Raw genomic sequence first — 23434 nt, forward strand, 5'->3', positions numbered from 1 at the left:
TGGGTCTAATCAAAAGTACCTCTGGGGAATATTAGCTCTCCCTGTGCATTATGTACATCTCCTTTGTTACCTGAGGACTGCTTGCCCTTGAACGAAGGAGGCAGTTCAGGGAGGCGCCTGTTAGCTGGAATTGGCTAGAAATCTCAAAGGTGCTTAAAAGGTACTGCTAAGAATCTTCTCTCACAGTTTAAAAATTTGGACTGGTAAGTCTAGAGACTGTCACCAAGTCCATCTCCAGCATTCCAAGTGAATTTTAAGACCCTTGACTTTCTAAGTTGGTGATCTACTTTTGCCTCAGTTCTTATACTGCTCTATACTATATGCTGTTAGACAGTGGCTGTGTTTGCACCAGACATAAATTGTTCCTTTGTGTTAATACCGTGGCTGGTAGAGTCTTTAGAGACTTAGTCTGCAGTGCCATGTTGCTTTTGCAGTGGGAATTTGGAACTTGTAGTATTGTCTTCAGTTCTTGCGCTACGTACGTGTACCAGTTTGGGATCCATAAAATGGCTGGTCTGCTCTCTGTTGTGATGAAGTTTGGTTGTAGAGCCTTTTGTTCTGTCGAACAATATAGTATAGGACATAATTGTTCTTCCCAATGTGGCAAATATGGAGATGCCTAGGGTGAATGCAATCTGCTGTCTGTTTCAATGTAAGCTGATTATAAAAGTGTTAGTTACTGAGTAATTTCAGGATATCCAAGTTTCACCCAAATATGAACAGCTACTTATTTTGTACGTAGGTTGTCTTATTAAATAGTGTAACTTGGAACAGCTCTGCAAGGAGACTGGAGCATAAAAGAAACAATTAAGCATCTTCCCTTTGGGCATCTTTCAAAAACTGTATTCTCCTCCTCCTGCTATTTAAATGTCATGTTGGTTCTTTACCCACCTCTCTCGTTTCATGCTCAAAAGAATTCCCATTCTTCTGATTTTTAAGAGTTATTTGAAAATTCTGTGTTCTTTTGTTCTTTTTTTTTTTTTTGTTTTGTTTTTAATGTCTCTTCTCATTCCTGGGCACAGCCTAGACACCAGCCTGGGTGTCCCTGAGGAGCAGTTGTGGTAAAAGGGCACTTCCTCCAAACTCCCTCTTCCTAAAAGTATAACAAGAGGGAAGGCTGACACCAAAAATCTACTGAGCCTTGTGTATTGCCTCTGCTGGTAGAGAACAGATGCCTAGAGAAAAGTGAGCATACACCATTACTATCCTAGTATGTTGTCTCATAGTCATCTGTAGCTTGGAGACTTCCTAAGTTAGGGGTGATACCCTCATGTTTGACCTTGAATATTTTCTCCAACAGTTTGCTGACTCACAGGTGTTGCATTTGGCCACCTCTGAAGTTCCGTTTTCTGAAATGTTCAGGATGATGGTGCATATTAGCTGATCTCTGACTGTTTTAACTTTCTCCTTCTTTTTTGTCACCTGTGGTGTTGACCTTCCTGTACATGGCATGCCTGTGACAGCAGCAAAGATGTGTATATAGGCATGCTTATCTGAAGATTAGTAGCTAAAGGCTGGATGACAAACTTTACTAAGACTCCAAGCAGTAATATATTGTGATGTTGTCTTTTATTACGTGGTTGCATGTGGATTTTCTCAAATATCTAACAGCGTAAAATTCTCCCCATAGCTTAAATGTGTGTTCTGTTGTGCTCTGTGTATACCAAGGCGGCTATTCAATATCAGTTGTAGAGGAAAGAGTAGGTGCTACTGCAAATGCTGCAAGTTAATCAAAAGAGGTAGCACTGAAAACTTTCTAACGTGTAATGTAAAGAGAAAAAAGACTTTTCAGTTTGTGTTGGGGAACATGAGGAGACTGCTGGATTTCTTCAGCCAGGCACTGAACTGATGAACCTTGCTATTCCACTACTGAAGATAACAGACTACTTGCATTGAATACAGGGCAAGGTTTTCAGAGGTGATGGAAAGCTTGAGGCTGTAAGCCTGAAAACTTACAGTCTTCCCTACAAGGGTGATCCTTAGGGTTTTTTTGAAAGCTGATCCTCTTGATTTCTTGAACTAGCTTACTTTGGTCACAAAAGTGGATTTTTGTTTTTTTTTCTGCTTGCACTAGAAGGCACAAGCACTGAGGAATTTGTTTCTCTCCAGGACTGGGCTAACTGGGAGAAGAGTTGTACCGACCGTGTATCTTAACTAAGATAGTTCAGCTCTCTGCAGGTTTTGAATTCTTTGCATGTTGCCCACACGCACGTACCTGCCCACCCTTCCGAGAGAGTCTATTCTTTTTGTCCAGTAAAATGAGTCTTCTAGTATGCAGCCGCATACAATACCATTTCCTTTCACATGTAAGGGCAGCTTTTTAGAGGTAGAATTCAGGGGCAAAGACAGCTAGTTCCACGGTTAATTTGCCTTCAGCTCTCAGAGGCAGTGAATGCCAGCAAATTTTTGACTCTTGCTTGCTTTCTTGATAATTTTGACTCTTGAATTTGTTCAGCAGGGATAATCAATGCTGCAAAGTGTGAGTGGATTTCATATCCTAGCCATATTTTTTGTTCCTGGCTTAGCTCACATTTGTGATTTAGGGAAGAATTCCCCTTTCCGCACTGAAGTTCAAGTTAAATGTGAACAGCCCTTTAAGTATCCTTTAGAAGCATACAGGCTGCATTTTCATTACCACCTCAGTTGGGGTGAGGATTGAGTTTTCGAGATGAATCTCCTCACTGTCCCACTTTCTGCATACTGCTCTTTACTGGGAAGCAATCTGAGTGTACAATTAGGATGCCTTTGGATATAACTGAACTAGAAGTTTCACTCTAGTAGTGTATGTGCTGTGTTTTGGGTGCCGATGGGTCTTTGGTCTGTGACACTGAACTTGGTCCAGTACAAACCCCCTGCATAGTATGATTTTTAGGGCTTCTGCCCCAAGAATCACCAACGGCTCTCTGCAGCCTTTTCCTCTTTTGGGCTGTGCTAGGTGCTAAAGTAGACAGTTGTGCTAGTCTCAAATCTCTATATGATGGGAGATAAGCTTTTCTGCTTTTTAAATATTAGTGAAGTAAAAAAGCAGGCCAACTTGAGTTCCATCTACTGATCTACCTTATTCTCAATTTTCTTGAGTCTTAATGCAACCAACCAGATTAGTTTGAATGTTGTTTGTGAAGCTTTTTGCTGTGTCTTCAGAACTATCTGTGTTGGTATTTGTCTCTTGCAAATAATGAAGTGCTGTGGCATGCCTGTTTTTAAAGCCAGCTGTTTTGTAAACCCATCTGGGGGTAATTTTATTTAACAGTCTGGGGGGGGGAGGTTACACAGACCTCCTTAAAAACCTTGACTGGAATTCCTGTGTGCCTTCTAGATGTAGTTTAATGTCCTTGACCTCTCATCTTATGTGGGCCTCTTTCCTCCTCTTGCCCATTGTGTACCACTGACCTTCTCCTTTGCAAGAGGGCAAAAATACCATAATGAAAAATGTCTTTTTCTGAAACAGGGTAATTTCCCGTGTCTACTTTTTTTTAATACCGGAGACCAGACTAGCTGTCTTTTCTGGGGCAAGAGTTTCTCATCAGCAGTGCCGTAGCAAATAACAAAAGATCAGCCAGCAACAAGTACTGTAAATACCTTGCAGTCCTGTTCTCAATTACAGAATTAGTTATGTAAATCTTGTATTAAAGGAGGAAGAGCCCTGATGTCTCTTAAATCATACTTTGTGTGTGCACGCATGCGTACAGTTCCTTCTTGTCGAGGAGAAAAATACCTGTGCTTCTAACCTGCAGGCTCCATAGAGATTAGCATACTAAACAGTATTGCTCTGTGTGACCTGAAATTGGCTTTCAAGTGCTAATTGGATATATGGGCTTTGAGAGAAGGGGTTTGAAAACATTAGTGTCTGGTTTTCCAGGTTGTAGACAGTAGTATGTATATGGTGGTGGTGTAGGTGCCCACATGAAGTCCTTGGGGGACTTCTGAGCTATGGGGGCGCCAGTTGAGAGCAGAAGCTAACTGCTTGCTTTGCATTTGCTTACTTCTTCTTTGCCTAGCTGTAGGTATCTTTGTCTTTTCATCTTTATGTAAAGAAACAGTGCAATACAATGAAGTGAGCACTAAGCCTGAAACCAGGAATGCCTGTGATCTATTCCTAACTGCTTCTGTTTTACTGCATGAGATTGGTCTAGTCAGTTAATCTGTCCAAGTAGACCTTCTGCAGCCAAAGAGCTGACAATAGCTGTGCTACTGCACTTACCTGCATGTGCCGACGAAGCACAGGCATTCATTCCCATGCTGTAACACCCATTCTGTGTGCATCTGTTGTTGGCATTTTTAATGTGGCCACTTGCTTGGAGATTATTTATGGTGAAGATGGGACTGCTAGATAATTAAATTACAGACAAAAAGGATTACTCTATAAATACTGAGATCCATTCCTCCACTGGCTCATATGGCTGCAAATCAATTGTCAGGCGTGGAGCCAAGATGGGCCAGTACCATTTGCTGCCCTGTTAAGCAATTCCAGCAGCCTTGCTGCCCAGCCACTTCCTTCCGTTATCTCTCACAACAGCAAATGCCAACAGAGTGAAGCTGCCCTTCAGGATCCCTTCCAGAAAATCTGAGAGCCTGACGTGTTGGGTTGTTCGGTGTTGTGGCTGCTGACTTCTGTAATTGGACTTTGCTATTTTGCTGGTTTTGAAGCCTCCACGATCTTCACTCATCCAGTGAAATGCTTACTGGGAAACTAGTCTCTGGGTACTGAGATTTGAAGTGATCCCCAAACCCAATTTTTTGGGAAGTGGAGGTTAAGATTAATAAAATCTGGATTATGAAAGCATTTTGCAATCCCATTTAGACTCCATTTGGCTTTAGACATGACTTTGTCTGTTATGGGTGGGGTATTGGGTTAAATTGCGGGAATGCCACCAAATTTAAGCAGGTAAAAGCACCTAAATAAACACCACCACCCTCTTCTTCCCCAACTCCCTGCAAACCCAAACGTGCACGCACACACACACACTCTTGATCAAAAAAAGCACCAAAGAAAAGAAAGCACACAAAGACAAAGCACAGAGAACAGCCAAGATACTAACACCACACAACAAAACCCTGAACAGCTGTTGGTGGGGTTTTGATTTGCTTTTTTTTTTTTTCAGTATATCAATGAAAAGTGAAAGACTGCTGGATTCAGCATTTATTATATTTGAAAGCATTTTGAGTGTTTCTTGGATATTACCTAGTACTAAAGATAACCTGGAAAACAAATGATTGCTTCATATCAATAAAAATAAATACCTGCTGCTCTGGGAGGAAAAGAGGGTGATGATACTGAAAAGGGGGGAGGAGGGTGAGTTCCTGGATTTCCTTTTCTAAATGTATAATTTGGGAAATTATAGATTTATGAAACACATGGATATTGCTGTATACACGTTTTTAAAAAAGTTTTTTGAAAAGTCTTTTGAAAAATACTTCTGGTTAGAGCGAGTCCAGACGAGGGCCGCAAAAATGATCCAAGGGCTGGAGCAGCTCACCCACGAGGACAGGCTGGAAGAGTTGGGGTTGTTCAGTCTGGAGAAGGGAAGGCTCCAGGGAGACCATAGAGCAGCCTTCCAGTACCTCAAGAGGGCTACAGGAAAGCTGGGGAGGAGTTCTTTATCAGGGAGTGCAGGATAGGACAAAGGAGAATGATTTTAAGCTGAAAGAGGGGAGATTTAGGTTAGATGCTATGAAGAAGTTTTTTCCTGTGAGGGTGGTGAGGCACTGGAACAGGTTGCCCAGAGAAGCCGTGGAAGCCTCATCCCTGGAGTTGTTCGAGGCCAGGTTAGATGAAACTTCGACCAACCTGATCTAGTGGGAGGTGTCCCTGCCAATGGGAGAGGGGTTGGTACTGGATGATGTTTAAGGTTCATTCCAACCCAAACTGTTTTATGATTCTATGAAAAATACTTTTCCCTTCCTAGCTTTCCAGCTTTCTCAGCTATGCTAGGTGTTTTCAAAATCATGCTGGCTGAAATATGCATTAGCTTTTATGGTTTAGCATGATTTTGTCTGGGATTTAGGTTTTTTGTCTTGTCTTAAATTTTCACACCGGTGTATGATCTTAGTTAATGTAGATGCTGATTTAGAAATGATTCATTCTATTCTGATTGTTTTCTCCATTTAAATCCAAAAAATGTTCAGTTTCATCCTGGTGATGTGCTGCATTCCACATAGAGCAGTATAGAGCAAATGGATTTGGACTGTTCTGCTCAGTTCCAACTGCTTTGCAAAAGATTTAAGATAACAGATAAGTTCAAGTTAATCATGTTGCAGAACAGCACTTTTTTTAATTCTGCATATTCCAGTTCGAGGACTTTTTAAAAAATGTATGCACTCCTCTTGAATTAAAATGAGTATTACAGTTTTTAACCTGTATCATTCCTCTCCACTAAAGAAAATGAGGAGATGCTTTAGATACAGGATTTCTACAAATACGTGCAGCCTTCCTTCCTACTGTGCTAGCTCTTCAGCTTTGAATTATGGGCTTTACTGCTTTGTCAACTGTTTTTCTTAAAATGTAACATATTGAACCTCTCCTCTGGCAATGCAAATTGCTTGTGAGGCAGAACAACAGAAAATCATGTGTCTTGATGTCGCAGTCTAAATACCACTTCCGAAGTACCTGGACTTTTTGGGTCATATGTCACCAGGTAGTCTAAGTGGGCTGCTCTGGCAAACTAGTGTAAAGATGGGGTTCTGCAAGACTGTTTGGAGGAAAGTAAATGAACCTTGTTAGCAGGACAGGTATTTCAGGTGAGACTCAAGAAGAAGCAGCATGTTGACTCTTGCATTTCATTGTGTTTTCCTGTCCTTCCGTTTTTGCTTCCAGCTGCATTTTTGGAGACTTAACAAAAGTAATTATTTAGATAACAGCCTTTTATCCTCAACTGTCAGGCAGTGGTATGGAAAGGAAATAGGAGATCTTATGTGATGGACTTGTTTGACATCCAGAGGAGTCTAAAATACCGTCTGTAGTACTATCTCTGCCTGTTAGATGCATGTTTTGTTTGGACCAGTGGTGCCACAGTTCTTTGCTTGCCAATGGCCACTCTGTTTGACAAACTAGCCTTCTGCTTTGTGGAGCTGGGAATAATTTATGTGGCTCCTCCTTTCCCCGCTACCTGCTGTATGCCTTGCTCTGCCTTCCAGTGGCATACCTCTCCCCATGACTGGGAAGCAGTGGCACACAGTGGGATCTATGCCGTCAGTAGCTGGCGGTAGGGTTTTAAGCTCTAATTAGTACTGCATATGCAACCTGGATTCTGCCTTTACAGCTTCTGCTGTAGTTTACAGGTCTCTTCTTGTATTGCAGCAGGAATGATCCATGGAAGCGCTTATGGCAGATTCGTGTGATTTGTTTTGGCAGACAATTGAAATAAATTGTGTGCTTTGGTGAAAGAGATGCCAGCCAGCTGGTCTTCAAACAGGTGGAGCTGAGCAGTTGAATAGCATTTTATTGCTGATAGCCCAAGAGATGAGAGACAATTCTGCCTGTTGCAATTGCCTTAGCAGAGAGACATGGCAGAGGAAGGAGATTTTCCTGCTTGTGGGGCAGTTCAGTGGAGTTTTTACAGAATGGGTTTTTTTGGGTGGCAATCTGCAGTGATACGGTGTATTTTATATGGTGAAGTATTATTCTCTTGTAGTCCCTGTCTTTTTAGACAAGGCCTTCTGACTGCTGTTTCCAGATCAGAATGTGCCGATTACTATACATTTATCCGAAGTGATGTCATCCAGATGCTTGTGTCACGTAGAACAGATTGGATCTAACTCACTGGATACTCATCTGGCCCATTGTGCTGGTGCATTTTGTGTATTTAGAGTGAGAGTGGAGGGTGTTTTTGACAGGAGGTGGGTTTTTTTTATTTATTTTTTTAAAAATTTCTTAGAAATGGGTGGGGTAGAAGTATGGAAAATATATTTCATTTTTCTGCTGAGCTCAGGTGGTTGTCTCCCTAGTCTCTAACTACAAACAGCAACAGGCAAGAAGTTTTTGAGAGAGTTTCCCTCCATCGATGGCAGAGAGAGCTTGGGTAAGAAGCCGTATAGGGCAGCAAACATCTAACAGCTATGCAGAAGGTCTCCTGGAAATCGAAAGATGCACCATAACGTAACATAACTGCTTGACTAATCTGGTGGTCCTCTATAATGGAGTGATTGCATTGGTGGATGAGGAAAGAGCAACTGATGTCATCCTCCTTGACTTCTGTAAGGCCTTTGACACTAAGTTGGAGAAAGATTGAGTTGGTCGGTGGACTGTTCAACAGATAAGGAATTGATTTGCTGCATCTGAAGACTTGCAGTCAACAGCTCAGTGTTGAAATGAAGATGAATAAAAAGGATGTCCCTCAAGGGTCTGTATTAAGACTGGTACTATTCAGTATTTAGATGAACAACGTAAACGGGACGGAGTGCACCCAGAGCAAGTTTGTGGACAACACCAAGCTGAGTAGTGTGATTGATTTGTTAGAGGGAAGGGATGCCATCCAGAGGGACCTGACAGGCTTGAGGAGTGGACCTATGTGAACCTCATGAGATTCAACAAGGCCAAGTGCGAGGTCTTACACCTGAAATGGGGCAGTCTCCAATATGAGTACAGGCTGATGCATGAATGGGTTGAGAGAAGCCCTGCAGAGAAGGACTTGGGGATGGTAGTGGATGAGAAGCTTGACATGAGCCAACAGTGTGCGCTTACAAACCAGAAAACCAAACATATCCTGGGCTGCATCATAAGAACTGTGGCCAGCTCTCTTAGGGAGAAAGGCTGGGAGAGTTGAAATTGTTCAGCCTGGAGAAGAGAAGGCTCCAGTGAGACTTTATTGTAGTCTTTCCAGTACTTAAAGAAGGCTTATAACAAAGCTGGAGAGAAACTTTTTATCAAAGCCTGTAGTGACAGGACAAGGGGCAGTGATTTTAAGCTGAAAGAAGGTAGGTTTAGACTGGACCTAAGAAAGCTCTTTACGATGATGGTAGTGAGCCACTGGAAGAGGTTGCCTGAAGAGGAGTTGTGGATGTTCCGTGACTGGAAACGTTCAGTGTCTAATTGGCTGGAACTTCAAACAACCTAGGCTAGTGGAAGATGACCTTGCCTACAGCAAATGGGTGGAATTAGATGTTCTTAAAAGGTCCCTTCTTACCCCAACTATTCTGTGGTTCTGTGATAACTAAGAACTCTGTCCTAGTGAAAGCCTTGTGGTTTGCTTAGGTGCATTTGAAATCATTTTTCTTGGGGGTGGTGGGTAATGAATGAGGAAGACGTCAGGTCATTACTGTGCAGCACAAAATATGCTGTTTTAATTCTTTTATGTGAATCTTAATCCACATGTTAAAACAGAATCCATCTGGGAAGGTGCTAGCTTTTTCACCCCATGTTGGAGATGTGGCTTTTCTAGGATATCTCAGATGGTGTGGAGAACAGAGCAGTCCAACAGCCTTGCAGTTTCATAGCATTTCTGAGGCCTTATTTAAGATGCAGTATGCGTTTTTTCATCCTGATAGAGATAATGGGTTTTAAGCAATTACACCCAGGCTAATTCCTTCTGATAAGAGCTCTACATTATCTAAAAAAAGAATCCTGGCCGCCTGGGAAAGAACACAAATGTCTCTCTCATGGACTTTTTCATTCGCTTTTCTCTGATATCTTCAGATGATATGCTGCAGATCTTTCAAACCATAAAAATCTATCGGGTCTTTTTTTAGGTAGGGAGTATTGCAGTCAGGAAAGTGTAATGGTACCGTTGGCTTGCGAGGTATGGAGGGAGCCCTGCATGCTTCAAATGATTCCAGGCTATTGTGGTGATTACAGCTTCAACATAAGGAATTAAATTTGGTCTCTTTAGAATGAAACCTGTCTTCCCTCCCTGTACAAGCTGTCTGGTTGTAAGATGCTGGTTGATTCTGCTTATTAGGGTGGTCTGAATTTTGTAATTTGAAAGAGTAGCAAGAGCCTACTAAGAGCACAGCAAGGGTTCGGAGCATAGATCCTGACCCCTGATGTGTGTTTTTCTGCACTGGAAAGAAGAATGTGATGTCCTGTGTTAAGCAGGAATAGTAAAGGATCTCATTTATTTAGGATTCTTTTTCTTTTCTTTTTGAGACCAGTAAAGAGATTTCACTAGTTAGCTGTATTTCTGATACTCAAAGGCGTTAATTTGATTCTGCTTAATCTCTCTGACTCTTCCCATCATACTGTATTGGTTTTGGCTAAAGTAGAGGTAATTTTCTTATTAGTAGCTAGTATGTAGCTATATTTTGGATATGCGCTGGAAACAGTGTTGATGATGCAGGGATGTTTTAGTTACTGCTGAGCAGCGCTTACATTGAGTCAAAGCCTTTTCTGCTTCTCACACCAACCCACCAGTGAGCAGAGTAGGGGGTGCACAAGAAGCTGGAAAGGAATAAAGCCAGGACAGCTGATCCCAGCTGACCAAAGAGATATTGCACACCATATGACATCATGCTCAGCAATCAAACCAAGCGAAGATTGGCTGTGGGGCCACTGCTCGGGGACTGGCTGGGCATCAGTCAGTTGACAGTGAGCAATTGATTTGATTTGCATCACTTGTCTGTCTTGGGTTTTATTTCTCTTTGTTATTTTTCTGTTCATTTGAATTTATTATATTTCGATTATGAAACTGTTCTTATCTCAACCCATGAGTATCCTCACTTTTACCCTTCCAGTTCTTTTTCCCTGACCCTGCTCGGGATTGGAATGAATGAACAGCTGTGTGGTACTTAGTTGCCAGCTGGGGCTAAACCATGATGCATGCATATACAATGCAGGGTAGAAAATGTAATTGCTGCATTTAAAACCAGGGTGAAATCCCAAAGCAACATGCTGCTTGTGTAAATGTGCTACTTTCTAGGAAAATAATGTTTTGTATTTAAAAAGTGATAATTGCAGTAACAGTATTGAATGGTTTTCAAACATTGAAGGCATGTTTGTTACAACTTGTTCGTTCTCTCGTTACAACTCGTTTGTTCAATTATGTTTTTGATGTGGAGCAGCCTGATGGTAATTAGAGCTGGGAGGAAAGGCAAGAAGAAAAGAGGAAGTTTGGAGATAAAGATTATAATCTCCCATGCTGATATGCTTTGGTTCTCCTTCCCAAGAGAAGAGCTTGTGAATATGTGGCATACTGTCTGTCCTTTCACCTGCCTGCCCGCTAGGGAAAGTCACTGAATGCCTCCTGGCGAGAATCTGCTCAGTTCTCTTTCAGAACTGAGGAAGGTGATTTGTGTGGACACATTCTCTGGTGGGACAAAAAAAAATGCAAAAATAAAATCTTTTTTCCCCCCTCCATTTTGTGGAAAGGCTTAATGTATTGCAAACACTGTAGTTACGCAGTGCAGGATGGAAGTGGGAGATTTGGGATTTTGATAGAAATAGCAGGCAGAGTACTCAGCTTTAATTGTGGGGAATCCTTTGCTTATTCTCTAGTGTGGCACAAGAAGGGTTGTCCCTGCTCAACCCCCTTATTTACACAGTGCTGCAGCAAAGTGATGCCTGGGTTGAAAATAAATGGAGGAGTTCAAGGAGGGAAAATTGTTACCACCGTTTGCAAAGTTGGCTGTGGTATTTTTTTTCTGTCATAAACTGTTGTGAACTTAAAGGGCCGCTGTATTTTCTTCACAGACACGGTAATGTTTAGTTGGCAAATGAAACAACCTTTTGTTCGGAACGCTCTTTGGAGATGAAAGGCATCAGCAAAGTTGTCACTGTGTCTCCCATGACTGCCTTAGTTGAGTTGCTGGACTGTGTGTTCTAAGTCTTTCTGATGCAGAGGCTCAAGTGCTTAGTCTGAGCCAATTTACTCGTTCTTCAGCTCTTACTTTTTTGGATTTAATTGGCTTCCTACTGCATGTCACATTGCATTTTCTTTGGATAGCAGGCGTGGAGAGTCGACCTCCATCTCTGAGCTGCTAAGGGAACATGTTTTCTTATTAGATGGAGCTGTCTAGTGCAGGCTGGAGGAAACACCTTGTGTAAGAGTGCTGAAGCAGAAGTGTGTTCTTTGCAATGAGAATACTTTCTCAGCCTTGCGGGCAACTCTGCAGATTACCTCTCATCTCGTTCTTTCATAAACGATATGTAGATGCAGAACCTATGTGAAGATGAAGCTCCTAGAAGATTTCCCTCATTTATAGTAATGTCCTTAATGAAAGAGGAAATCCTCACCAGCTCTTTCCTTGAGGGCTTGTGTAGCTTGTTGAGAGTTTAAGCAGACCACCTGTTCTGTAGATCCTGCACAATTTTGCTGCCTTGTTTTCTTGGTTAGCCTAAAAATGACAGATCGCTATTTAATGTACTCGAATTGACTTCACAGTCTATCTGTTCAGTCAAATACTTTTGTTATTCTCTTTGAAAGGATTTCATGTAGTGACAGCAATTAGATGGTGCGTCTAGGTGATGGGACAAATTAATTGAAGTATTTCATGGATTATTGCTAGAGAACAAATACTAGCTGAAAGCTGCCTTGGCTATGTCTGGGCTATCTTGTCTCTGTACTATTAATATGGCAGCCCCCTGTTTATTATTCTACCTTGAGCCACGCTTTGCCTGTGTTCCCGGTGGAATATTTCATGTATTCCCTTGGGAGAATCCTCTTATAAAGTACTTGACAAACAACCACAAAGGTTGCCCTACTTTTTGGATATTTCTAGCCTAGCCCTGCTAAAGGACTAGTGTAGCCTTGTACTCCTGTCACCTGTCTAATGACGCCAAAGAGTAAGTCCCATCCCTTGTACTTGATTACTGACCTCCTTACAGGGGTTCCTTGGAATTTCATTTGGTGGTCTGTTGACTGAAAAAATAAAGATTTGCATTTAGGCAATTAATCTTGTGCTCCAGCAGGGCTGATGCTCAGCACTGCAGTTTATGATACAGAGCCAGTTATTGAGTTCCTACTAAATATGCTTTTTTTTCAGTATCACTGACACCATACTGAATTGTCAAAAGTTCTGTTGTTTTCTGTCACTAGTGTATAGGCTGTTCTACCTTACTCCGTATGTTCTACAGTTAAATGGAATTCAAGTGAATTCATTAAGGATGTCACCTTTTATTAACAGTGAAATATGTTAGATGTCATGAAAAATAAGTGTTTCCAACAAATTTAGAGTTTAAAGCTCTCATATAACAAAAGCTGAACTTCCATTGCTCTGGGAAGATGGAAGCAGTGTATGCAAGTAATGCAGGACACTGCAAGAATAAAATCTTTGTAAAAGCGCCTTGTTTATCTGCTAGCGTAAAATGGAGCTTGCATCTTGCCAATATCAGTGCCTGTAGCTCTGTGCCTTCTGCTGCAGCTTCATGAAACGTTAATCCCTAATGCATAGCAAGGAACATAACACCTTGTTTAGTAGTTAGTGATGCTTTTGCTGTTGACTGCTGCAGGACAAAAAAACAGAATCCTGAGTTCACAGCTTGCTTGATACTGAGCCTCCTGGGTCACCTAGAAGGGCAGCTCACCCTTGGAGTGTCAGCCCTGTGCATGTTCCTCTTTACCTGTGGGCAGATGCTCTGCAGTAAGTTCTTATTCTTTTCTATTGTGATGCTGTCTCTGTATGCTCCTGCCTTAGGAAACTCCTGATTTATCTTAGCAGTAACAAATGTTATTGTTTGTAAAGTACAACATTTTAACTGCTACAGGCTGTCCCTTTTCTCTCCCACAGCCTGTTCCACTGCCCTCCTTTCAACTTTGTGTTAAACTGGAATTCCTTCTGGGGCTGCTTCTGTGAGAAGTCATTGCTTTATAGCAATAGGGTACAGACTCCACAGATCTGTTGAGGAGTCCCTGTGCCCCCTATCTTTTCCTTTGACCTGCCCTCTCTTGATGAAGGTACTATTCACCCCCTACCTTCATTTAATGTCAAAGGGTCTTTAGTGACCTTGGAAGAAGAGAAACTGAGAGGTGCTAACCTCAAACAAAATGTGCAGCGCTTGGCACATTAGTCATGCCTTCCTCACCTCTAGATTGGATTAGTGCAGTGCATGGTATGTGGGTCTGCTGCTGAAGGCACGTGCAGAACAGTGTTGTCTGCTTGTTTTAGTGTTACAGGAGAGCATTTTCTAGAGAGATGTCAGCATCTGAGGAGTGCCCTCAATCAGAATCCTGAGCTGACTTCTCACATTGGTCTGCTGGAAGCTAGTTTGGCTGTCACATGGTGCTTTAAAGCTTACCTGCTGCTCTTACTACTTGTAAGAAGATAAGTTGAAGGATTGAATGGGGCTGCAGCTTAAGACCGAGTGAGGAAATACATTGAAGCCCTGCAGCTTTCTGTATTTTTGTTGGTTATTTTTCTGTATCAATGATTTTACCATATGGTGCTTGTTTAGAAAGATGTTCTTAAACATACATGGTCGGGGAACAATACATTGGCAATGGAGGTTTTTCTTTTTGATTCACATGTGAATGGTACAGAAAAGTCCAGCTTCCTTATTAGGACTAATCAATCACTTGCTCAGGTATGGTCTTCAGAGAGGGATATAAGGGGTAAGAGATTAACCCCAGTCTGCATTACAAAGAAGTTTAATGAAGTATTAATTATGGGTACAGAAGGTTGTGGCAATGAGGGAAATGGACTATTATGGCTAAACTTAGTGAACAGCCTGCAAAATGAAAAACATACTGTGAGCTATGAGCTAGGGAAGTAAAGTCAATGTCAGTCCTTGGTTCAGCTGTTTGCTGAACTGTAAGTGGAGATAAAATATGCATTTTTGTAGTAATGAAAACCACTTATTAGTGTTGTCTAGGTGTCTTCCCTAGCATTTGGCTTGTTGTAGAGGAACTGCTATCCATTGCACTATGGCTAGTTCTCACCTCCTTTTTTTTTTTTTTGTTACCTCCTTACAATTTCTATCTCTCTCCCTCTTTTGTTACCTAATATGTTACTAAATAAGCAATGAAACAAAGTTTGCCCTTGCTAAAAATGGTGTGTTTAGGGGCTTTTGCTCCAGTGATATTAAATATTAATGGAAAATATTGCTCTTACTAGTTCTAGCTTTCTGCAAAGTGTGGTGCCCAACCTTATTCTATTTCAATTTTTGTTTGATCGAAGCCTATACTGGTAATTCCTTTAACTGTGTGTTTTCTCTTTTTATTCTTCTGCCTAGCTTTCTGCAGAGGGCGTGTTGTGAGGGTGCCCAAAGGCCCTCTTATTCGAGTCATGGGCACGGAGGTGACGATCCCTTGCAGTGTTAGTGATTATGATGGACCCAGTGAACAGAACTTTGACTGGGAGTTCTCCCGGGAGACCGACTTCATGCGGATAGTGAGTACCTGGGATTCTACATTCACCTCTGAGGAGTACCAAAAACGTGTGGGCCAAGGGGATATCAAACTGAGACGGAGCAGCAACGATGCTGTGGAACTTGTGATTAAAAACATCCAGCCAACTGACCAAGGGACATACAAATGCTCCACGCCCAGCACTGATGCCACCGTTCAGGGAAATTATGATGCAGAGGTCCAAGTGAAAGGTATTTCTGAAGAGTGAGGTGTGCTTTAAATTTGTTTTTGGTATTGATTATAGATGTACCCTTAAGAATGTTGACTTTCTGTTGCTTATGAGCATTGTGATTATTTTTTTTTCCTTCTCCCTGTTTGTTTTTAATTCTTCTAAAGCCAAAATTAAAAATTGGGAGGCATGATAGCAAAGGCAAGTGAGGTGAAGAAGCAAAGACAGACTGTTTACTATAAACACTACTTTCCTTTTTTCTGTCTAGTAAACATGTAAATAAAAATGGGAAAACTAAGCAGTGAATTTTCTGAAGATGTCTACAAATATTTAATGTCCCTAAGCCTCTGGGTAGAGAGGCTGACTTCAGGTAAAAAACACAGCCTGTCTTCTCTCTCTTACTTATTGTCATTTAGGGATCTTTCTGTATGAAGGAGGAAATCTTCCTTTCCCCGTTTTGAATGTTGATAGTGCAGTCATGTCCTAGCTTTTCTCTCTCATTTAGATTTTTTCAGTAATAATTTGGGAGACTATTTTTTTTTTCAAGTGTCTTATGTTTTACTCCCATGAAAATCAAGATGATTATGGAGATGGGAATAGTCAGAATGATGACGTTTGTATGAGAAACTAAAGCAAGGAGAAGGATAAATGAATCTGAATGTTTGTCTTGGCTTGTTTAAAGTGGAACGCTTCCTTTAATGGATTTTCAGCTGAATTTCATTGTTCCTGGAATATATATGGGGAAGGAGGAATTATTGGCCAGCATTGCTCTGTGATATTTTACTGCTTTATATCTGAACAGGTCAGTGTGGATGTTTTCTTCTTGCTTCTGTTTTATGATGCTTGTGTCTTTTGGTCTTTTCTTCACTTGAACAGTGATTTCTGATGGCTTATCGGTGAGTGGTTCAAAAGCACGGTCCTCAACATCTCTCAGGCTGTCTGAGGGTGACTCCTTCAAGTTGCGCTGTTCAGCAATTACCACCTCACCAGAGCATACTCATCTGCATGTGACTTGGCAGATCAGAAGCGGATTGTCTTGGCGGGACATCCTATCTCTGACTCATGAGGGCAAATTCCAGCCAGGTCCTGGCTATGAAGAGCGCTACCGTAACGGAGATATCCGCTTGGACACAGGAGCAAACGACACCTATCGGTTATCTGTATCCCAGGCCTCATCAGTGGATGGAGGTGCCTACAGGTGTCTTGTGAGCGAGTGGGTGAGAGGGGCAGATAGCTCATGGCAGAAGATTCAGGAGAAGAGCGTGGAAATAGCAAATGTGGCAATCCAACGGACTGGTGAGTGTTACTGATGGGCTGGGGTCCTAGCTTGTAGCTACGGCAGTGCTATGTTGAGACTGTGATACTTTGAAAGCAGAAATTTTATAAGCTGAATTAAATGAGAGTATATTCCAGGAGAACCTCAGGTGTTGTTTGGCTAGGTAGCCTTTTTACATCTGAGTTGATAGAAAAATTAAGCTAAGCGTTTTCTAGCTTTTATTTTGAGGGGAATGGGGATGATGGCATGGAAGGATTGACTGGAACATCTTAGATGCTTAGACCTGGATTTTGTCTCATCCTTAGTTCGCTTCAGTTTGCTTCTGGTTTTCATGTTTCTTAAATAAATATTGTATTTAACCCCTGAGCACCCCAAACCTTCCCTCTGCTCTTTCATTGACATAGGGTTGTCCCATAGCACTAAAAAGCTGCACTTCCCCTGTAAAAGTGGATTGTGATTCAGTGACAGATGTGAATCTTTTCTGTAGGTTGTTTATAAAAAATAGCATAGAAAGAAGATAAAGGATGAAGGCAGCGATGATTTAACATGACCAATTTTTAATCACTGGTCTGATTGCTCCAGTTGGTTGGCAGGAGTCTAGGACAGTAATGGTTCTGTTAGTCAGGCACCCAATGATGTGTTTAAGGAGACAAAAATACATATAGTGCTGTGCTGAGGATATCCAGATATTCCTGTCCATATAGATTTCAGGAGTAGATGCACCAAGTTGTTAATTGTATTAGCATCACCACTGCTAGTTGAAGGAGGGAAAGCAGGGGGGTTGATGCATTTTGTCACTCAATAGGTGAAAAAACAGGCGATGATGGTCCCTCAGAAATGTGAGATTATGGTGATATTTTAGAAATATTTAGGCAGTAAGGATGTCTTTTCTTTTTTTGTAATCCTTTAATCACTATAGAGGGAATCCAGAACTGCTGATTTTTAAAAATTTTTTTTTGGGGGGGTAGCTCATTTGGATGTAGTTTTAGTGTCCTTGTGCAACCTAGCCTGTGAAATCTGACAGGATCAAATTGTCCCCCTTTTTTTAGGATGTATTTTACACAGTAAACGTTACTGGTGCACTTTGCCGAGGCAGGGCTTGCTTAATTAAGAGCTGTAACTCTCTATTTTGACACCCTTTTGAAGAGATTTGTTTAAGTAGGTGGGATTTAATCAGTGGCTGAAAACAGGGTGAGGATTGCCAGGGTCAGTAGTAGTGCAGTTTTTTGATGTGGTTTGGGTATGCATTTTTGTTTGGGGTGTTTTGCCTTCATATTTCGCTCTGTTACTGATAGCACTGCCACTTTGTCAGAGGCATGAAGGCTTTTTTTTCAAGTTATGCTAAATGGGATAGGTTATTCTCCAACAAAATGTTGTAGAAATTTTTGCCCACACATCCTGTAGTAGGACTTGAAGAGCCCTTGTGCTGACATCTGAGCCTTCTGCACTTGCATGATAAAATGAACTCGAGTTGTAAACAGTATGCCTGGCTGCTGCACTTCCCTCATTCTCGCCTACTGTAAAATGTGGGGTTAAATTTGTAGAAACAAAATTAAAAAAACCCCAAATCAAAATACCCCCGCCTGCCAAAGATGAATTAATATATCTAATGAAAGAGTCGTGCACAGGATACTTGTGTAACCTGTGGGTTTTTTTTTTTCCCCTTTTGTTGTTCTCCTATCTACTTGCCCATCACTTTTATCTCCTAAAATCACGACATCTTTGGGCTCGATTTGTTCTTGTATGTGTTTTTTTAATAGTCTTTGCACAATAGATATATAATGCTAAGTGAGGCCTTCAGACATGTCTGTAACCAAAAAAGGAGCATTGACAATATACATATGAGTAAGTACTCTTAGAGTCCCTCTATATGCAAATACTGCCAGATTCTGAATGCCCATCACTATTTCATGAAGGCAGAATTGTTCCTTGGAGAAATGCTGCTCTTATACTTGCAGATGAGTCTTATTTTGTATTCTGGTATTAGTCTATTAAATTAACTAGGCTTTCCTACTGATTCTAATCTCATGATAAGAACGTAAGGGAAGTCCCAATGAGATTCTCATCAGGCATTGGACTTGTCTTTAATACTTGAGTGGGGCTTGCTACCTTCTGTGCAGTTTGACCTCTCTGTGCTATCAGGTGGTGAGTGGTGAGATGAGTATTGCTTGGTTTTATTGGCAATAGTTGTGGCTGCTCAGTTTGGCTGCTCAGTATCTGTCTTGCTTGATGATAATCCTATAAAATGTTTCACATGGGTACCTACTATATTGTAGAACATGGTTTTACGTAGAAGTCGCTAATCTGCATCAGAGATATAGCTGCCTGTTTAAGGCAGGAATCTGTATTCTGGCTTGTGGTCTTGATCATAGATCTGCTGAGAAAAGCCAGTGCTGTCTACTGGCCTCAGCTAAGACTTTAAGAGCAGCTGCATTACACACTGTGGGAACGATGCTGCACTGAGATCCAAATCTCATCTGTAGATGTTGTAGTATGGAGGGAGTGAGCAAGTGAAGACATGTGGTGGCCAAATAACTTGGTGATTGATTTGCCGTGAGGTTTACAGAGCACACAGAGCACCCCTGGTTCACTTCTGACCAGTAACTAAGAACAGCTTTTCTAGTCCTCGTCTTGTCACTTCAATCCTGTGGCTTTCTGTTAACAAAACTGTAGCCAGCCTGGTAACCCACAAAATGCAGATGATCCCATTTGAATGCTGGCTGTGACTGTATGTGCTATGAATATTAAAGATATTCACTGGTCAGTGAAGGAGTTTGTTTTAAATGTGTTTTAAGTGGCTACTGGCATTGCTTTAAAGTCCCCAGTGTGTGTTGGTCACAGCAGTAACTGGAGGAGTCAACAGTTACTGCTGCCTCCTGTTTGCTTCCATTTCATGTCTCTGCAACGCACCTCAGGTCAGTCAGGACTCCAATATGTAGCTGTGGCTGCTTCTCATCTAAATCTGTTCTGTCAGAGGAGCTCAGAACCATTTCAGCAGAAAGCAAGTTGAGTTAAATGTATTTCCTAGTGATTTCAGTGGACACTTTACCTTCTGAGAGAGTCCCAAAATCCCTTGACCCTCCTGTGAGAATGGAAAATCCTGTACACGTTTTCTTGACTGGTAACGTGTACTGCCCTTGTGATAGACTGTGCAGCTCAGCATTCAACAGGCATTTGAAAGTAGGACTACTGAACTACTTCAGAAGCTTCTGTAATAAAATGAGAAGTCCTGGATAACTTATAGTGGACTCTAAAAAAAAATTGTTTGCTTTTTTGTCTCTTTATTTCTAAGCTCTAGATGTGGTCATCTCAACAAGCAATGTGTCTTTGACTGAAAGAGACTCCCTGGATCTTACCTGCAACATCACAACAGACAGGAGTGGTATTTTTGAAGCTGAGGTGATGTGGTATTTTTCTACATCACCTGATGATACCTTGTCAGATGCTCAGGTTTTGCTGAGCATGGACCGTGATTCTGTTGTCAGTGATTCAACTCTCATCAGCCTGAGCCGTGTAGATAGGAACTCCTATCACCTCTTGGTGCGTGACGTGGATGTGGAGGACTCTGGCTACTACTTCTGCCAAGCAGCTGTCTGGGTACCACTGCACAATGGGAGCTGGCATAAGGTGGTGGAGAGGACATCTGCACCAGTCAGTGTGGTGGTGACAGCATTAGGTGAGTGATTTCAGACTTCATGGGTAAGGTACCGTGTATTCCTTGATGCCATCGCAAAAGGGAGAGGACCTTGCAGAATGTCTTCTGTGCAAGTTTCTCTTGTTTGTATCTATCATCTGTATGCAGGGTGTCTCTCTTGCTAACCTATAAATATGCTGATCTATTGTTTGGGGTTTGTAAATTACAGGCATTTAGGATCCCTTACCGTATGTCCCACTTACGCACTCCACTTTCTGGTGTCATTGAACAGCCTGCCTTGTTTTCCAGGCTCTAAATCTGTCCCTGTTGTCATGTTGTCCCCTTTCACCTTCCTCATACCATTAGCAGATCTCTGATCCAGCAAAAGGCATTCTATCTGGGCTGTGAAAACAGTGATATCAGATGTTTCTGCTGGTTTTTGTCATATACCATAAAAATCATTTAAAACGGAAACTTCATAATTTACTCTTAATAGCTTTCAAAGTTATTGGGTTTTTGTTCTGTTGTTTTAATCATTAGAGAGAGATTGTGTTCTACTTATGGATTTGGAGTGAAACATGACTTTATACTGCTTTATTTTCCTATCTCAACACAGAAGTCCATTTTATGAGACTGTGTCATATAGCTATTGAGTAGTGTGACTGAGGATTGAGATAGACCTGGCTTGTGGCTAACAGTGCAAGCAGCGTTGATTAGCTTAGTGATCATTAAAACATATTTTTCCTGCAATATTTAACATCCCACTGTGTGTGTGGTGCATTTTTCATCATTCAGTCCTAGAGACCAGTGGATTTTTAGCCTTTTGGACAAGCAAAGGATTATTTGTGTACTTGAAGTTATGGCTTCCATATGTTACTTCAGCATTTCTGTAGCAAGTTCTTTTAAATCACCAGTGGGGGTGAAAAATCTTCTTAAATGGAAACTTTGTGATCTCTTTATTTTCTCCTTCCTTTATCCTTTAGTTGTTCTTGGTTATTTTACAGCTCTAATACCATCAATGTCCACATTTTTTTGCAAGAAGCTGGTTAGAAGCAGGTGTGTTTAATAGTTCATTTAAGACTTGTTGACTCAATGAGGAACAGAAGCTGTAGGTAAGAGATTCAACAGGCTTATCTGACCTGCCCGGCCTTTAGGAGCAGGCTGACAATATCTTTCCCTATACCCCTTCTCCAAACCAGATTTGTCTTGGGAATCCACTGTCCCTTATGCATGCTGCAGATTGTAAAGTGTTTGCTTTATGTCACCCCAGCTGAACTCCTAAGCTTTGGAGATCTCTCTTTATGCAAATATCATGAGGAGTAAAGTTACTTGTCACCTAGGACTTCTGGAGGGCAGACTTTGGACTGTTCAGAAAGCTGATTGATAAAGTTCCACGGGAGAGAGTCCTTAAGGACAAAGGAGCCCAAGAGGGCTGGATACCCTTTAAGAAGGAAATCTTGGTGGTGCAAGAGCAAGCCATCCCCATCTGCTGGGAGATCTGGGTGGATATCAGAAAAAAAAGAGGAAAGTTATATGAGCTTTTGGAAGAAGGGGCAGGCATCTCAGGAGGACAACAGGGATAAAGTGAGATTACATGGAGAGAAAATCAGAAGGGCTAAAGCCCAACTAGAACTCAGATTGGCCAATTCTGTGAAAGATAATAAGTTTTTCAATGAATATATCAACAGCAAAAGGAGGGCCAAGGAGAATCTCCATCCCTTACTGGATGCAGGGGGGACATTAGTGACAAAGTATGAGGATAAGGCTGAGGTACTTAATGCATTCTTTGCCTCCATCTTTAACAGTAATTTAAGATGTTCTCTGGGTACTCAGCCTCATGAGCCAGAAGACAGGGAGGGAGAGCAGAACAAAGCTCCCATGATCCACGAGGGAATGGTTAGAGACGAGCTTGGCCAATTAGACATTCACAAGTCTATGGGGCCAGATGGAATCTACCCATGGGTGTTAAGGTAACTGGCAGAAGGGCTTGCCAAACCCCTTTCCATCATCCACCAGCAGTCCTGGCTGACTGGGGAAGTTCCATTGGACTGAAAGCTGGCAGATGTTACATTCATTTACAATAACAGTCGAAGGAGGATCCAGGAAACTACAGGCCTGTCAGTCTGACCTCAGTGCTAGGGAAGGTCATGGAACAGGTGATCTTGAGTGCTATCACACAGCACATGCAAGACAAGTGGGTAATCAGGCCCAGTCAGTGTGAGTTTATGAAAGGCAGGTCCTGCCAAGCTAACCTGGTCGTGTTCTACGAAAAGGTGACATGCTTGATGGATGAGAGAGAGAGGCTGTGAATGTAATGTGCTTGGACTTCAGTAAAGCCTTTTACACAGTTTCTCACAGTATCCTAGTTGAGAAACTGTCTGCCACCGTCCTGGACAGGTGCATACTTTGCTGGGTAAAAAACTGCATGGATGGCCAGATCCAAAGAGTGGTGGTAAATGGAGCTAAATACAGTTGGAGGCTGGTCACAAGTGGTGTCCCCAGGGCTCAGTGCTGGGTCCGGTTCTGTTTAATATCTTTCCCTGCGTCCAGGTCATTGATATTGAATGTACCCTTAGTAAGTTCACAGATGACACTAAGCTGGGAGGAAGTGTCCATCTGCTGGAGGGTAGAGAGACTCTTACAGAGGGATCTGAACAGGCTGGGTCGATGGGATGAGGCCAATGGGATGAGGGTTTAACAAGGCCAAGTGCTGAGTCCTTAATTTGGGACACAACAACCCCGTGCAGTGCTACAGGCTTGGGGAAGAGTGGCTGGAAAGCTGCCTGGCAGAGAAGGACCTGGGGGTGTTGGTTGACAGCCAGCTGAATATGAGCCAGCAGTGTGCCCAGGTGGCCAAGAAGGCCAATGGCATCTTGGCTTGTATCAGAAACAGCATGGCCACCTGGTCCAGGGAAATGATTATCCCCCTGTACTCTGGACTGGTGAGATTAAGTTTTGGGACCTCGCTACAAGAAGGACATTGAGGTGCTGGAGTGTGTCCAGAGAAGGACAATGAATCTGGTGAGGTGGCTGGTGAACAAGTCTTACAAGGAACAGCTGAGGGAACTGGGGTTGTTTAGCCT

General features: G+C 42.0%; 1 protein-coding gene across 1 annotated transcript in view; it reads left to right on the top strand.

The window, feature by feature from the left end:
- Positions 1 to 23434, top strand: part of PTGFRN (prostaglandin F2 receptor inhibitor) — a 72575-nt gene that overhangs the window by 14883 nt on the left and 34258 nt on the right. The window contains exons 2-4 of the mRNA XM_069869724.1: positions 15098 to 15463; positions 16318 to 16737; positions 20010 to 20393. Of these exons, the coding sequence (XP_069725825.1) occupies positions 15098 to 15463; positions 16318 to 16737; positions 20010 to 20393 (1170 nt within the window). The remainder of the gene's footprint in view (positions 1 to 15097; positions 15464 to 16317; positions 16738 to 20009; positions 20394 to 23434) is intronic.

This window comes from Phaenicophaeus curvirostris, chromosome 1, assembly GCF_032191515.1.
Source record: "Phaenicophaeus curvirostris isolate KB17595 chromosome 1, BPBGC_Pcur_1.0, whole genome shotgun sequence".
Taxonomy (NCBI): Eukaryota; Metazoa; Chordata; class Aves; order Cuculiformes; family Cuculidae; genus Phaenicophaeus; species Phaenicophaeus curvirostris.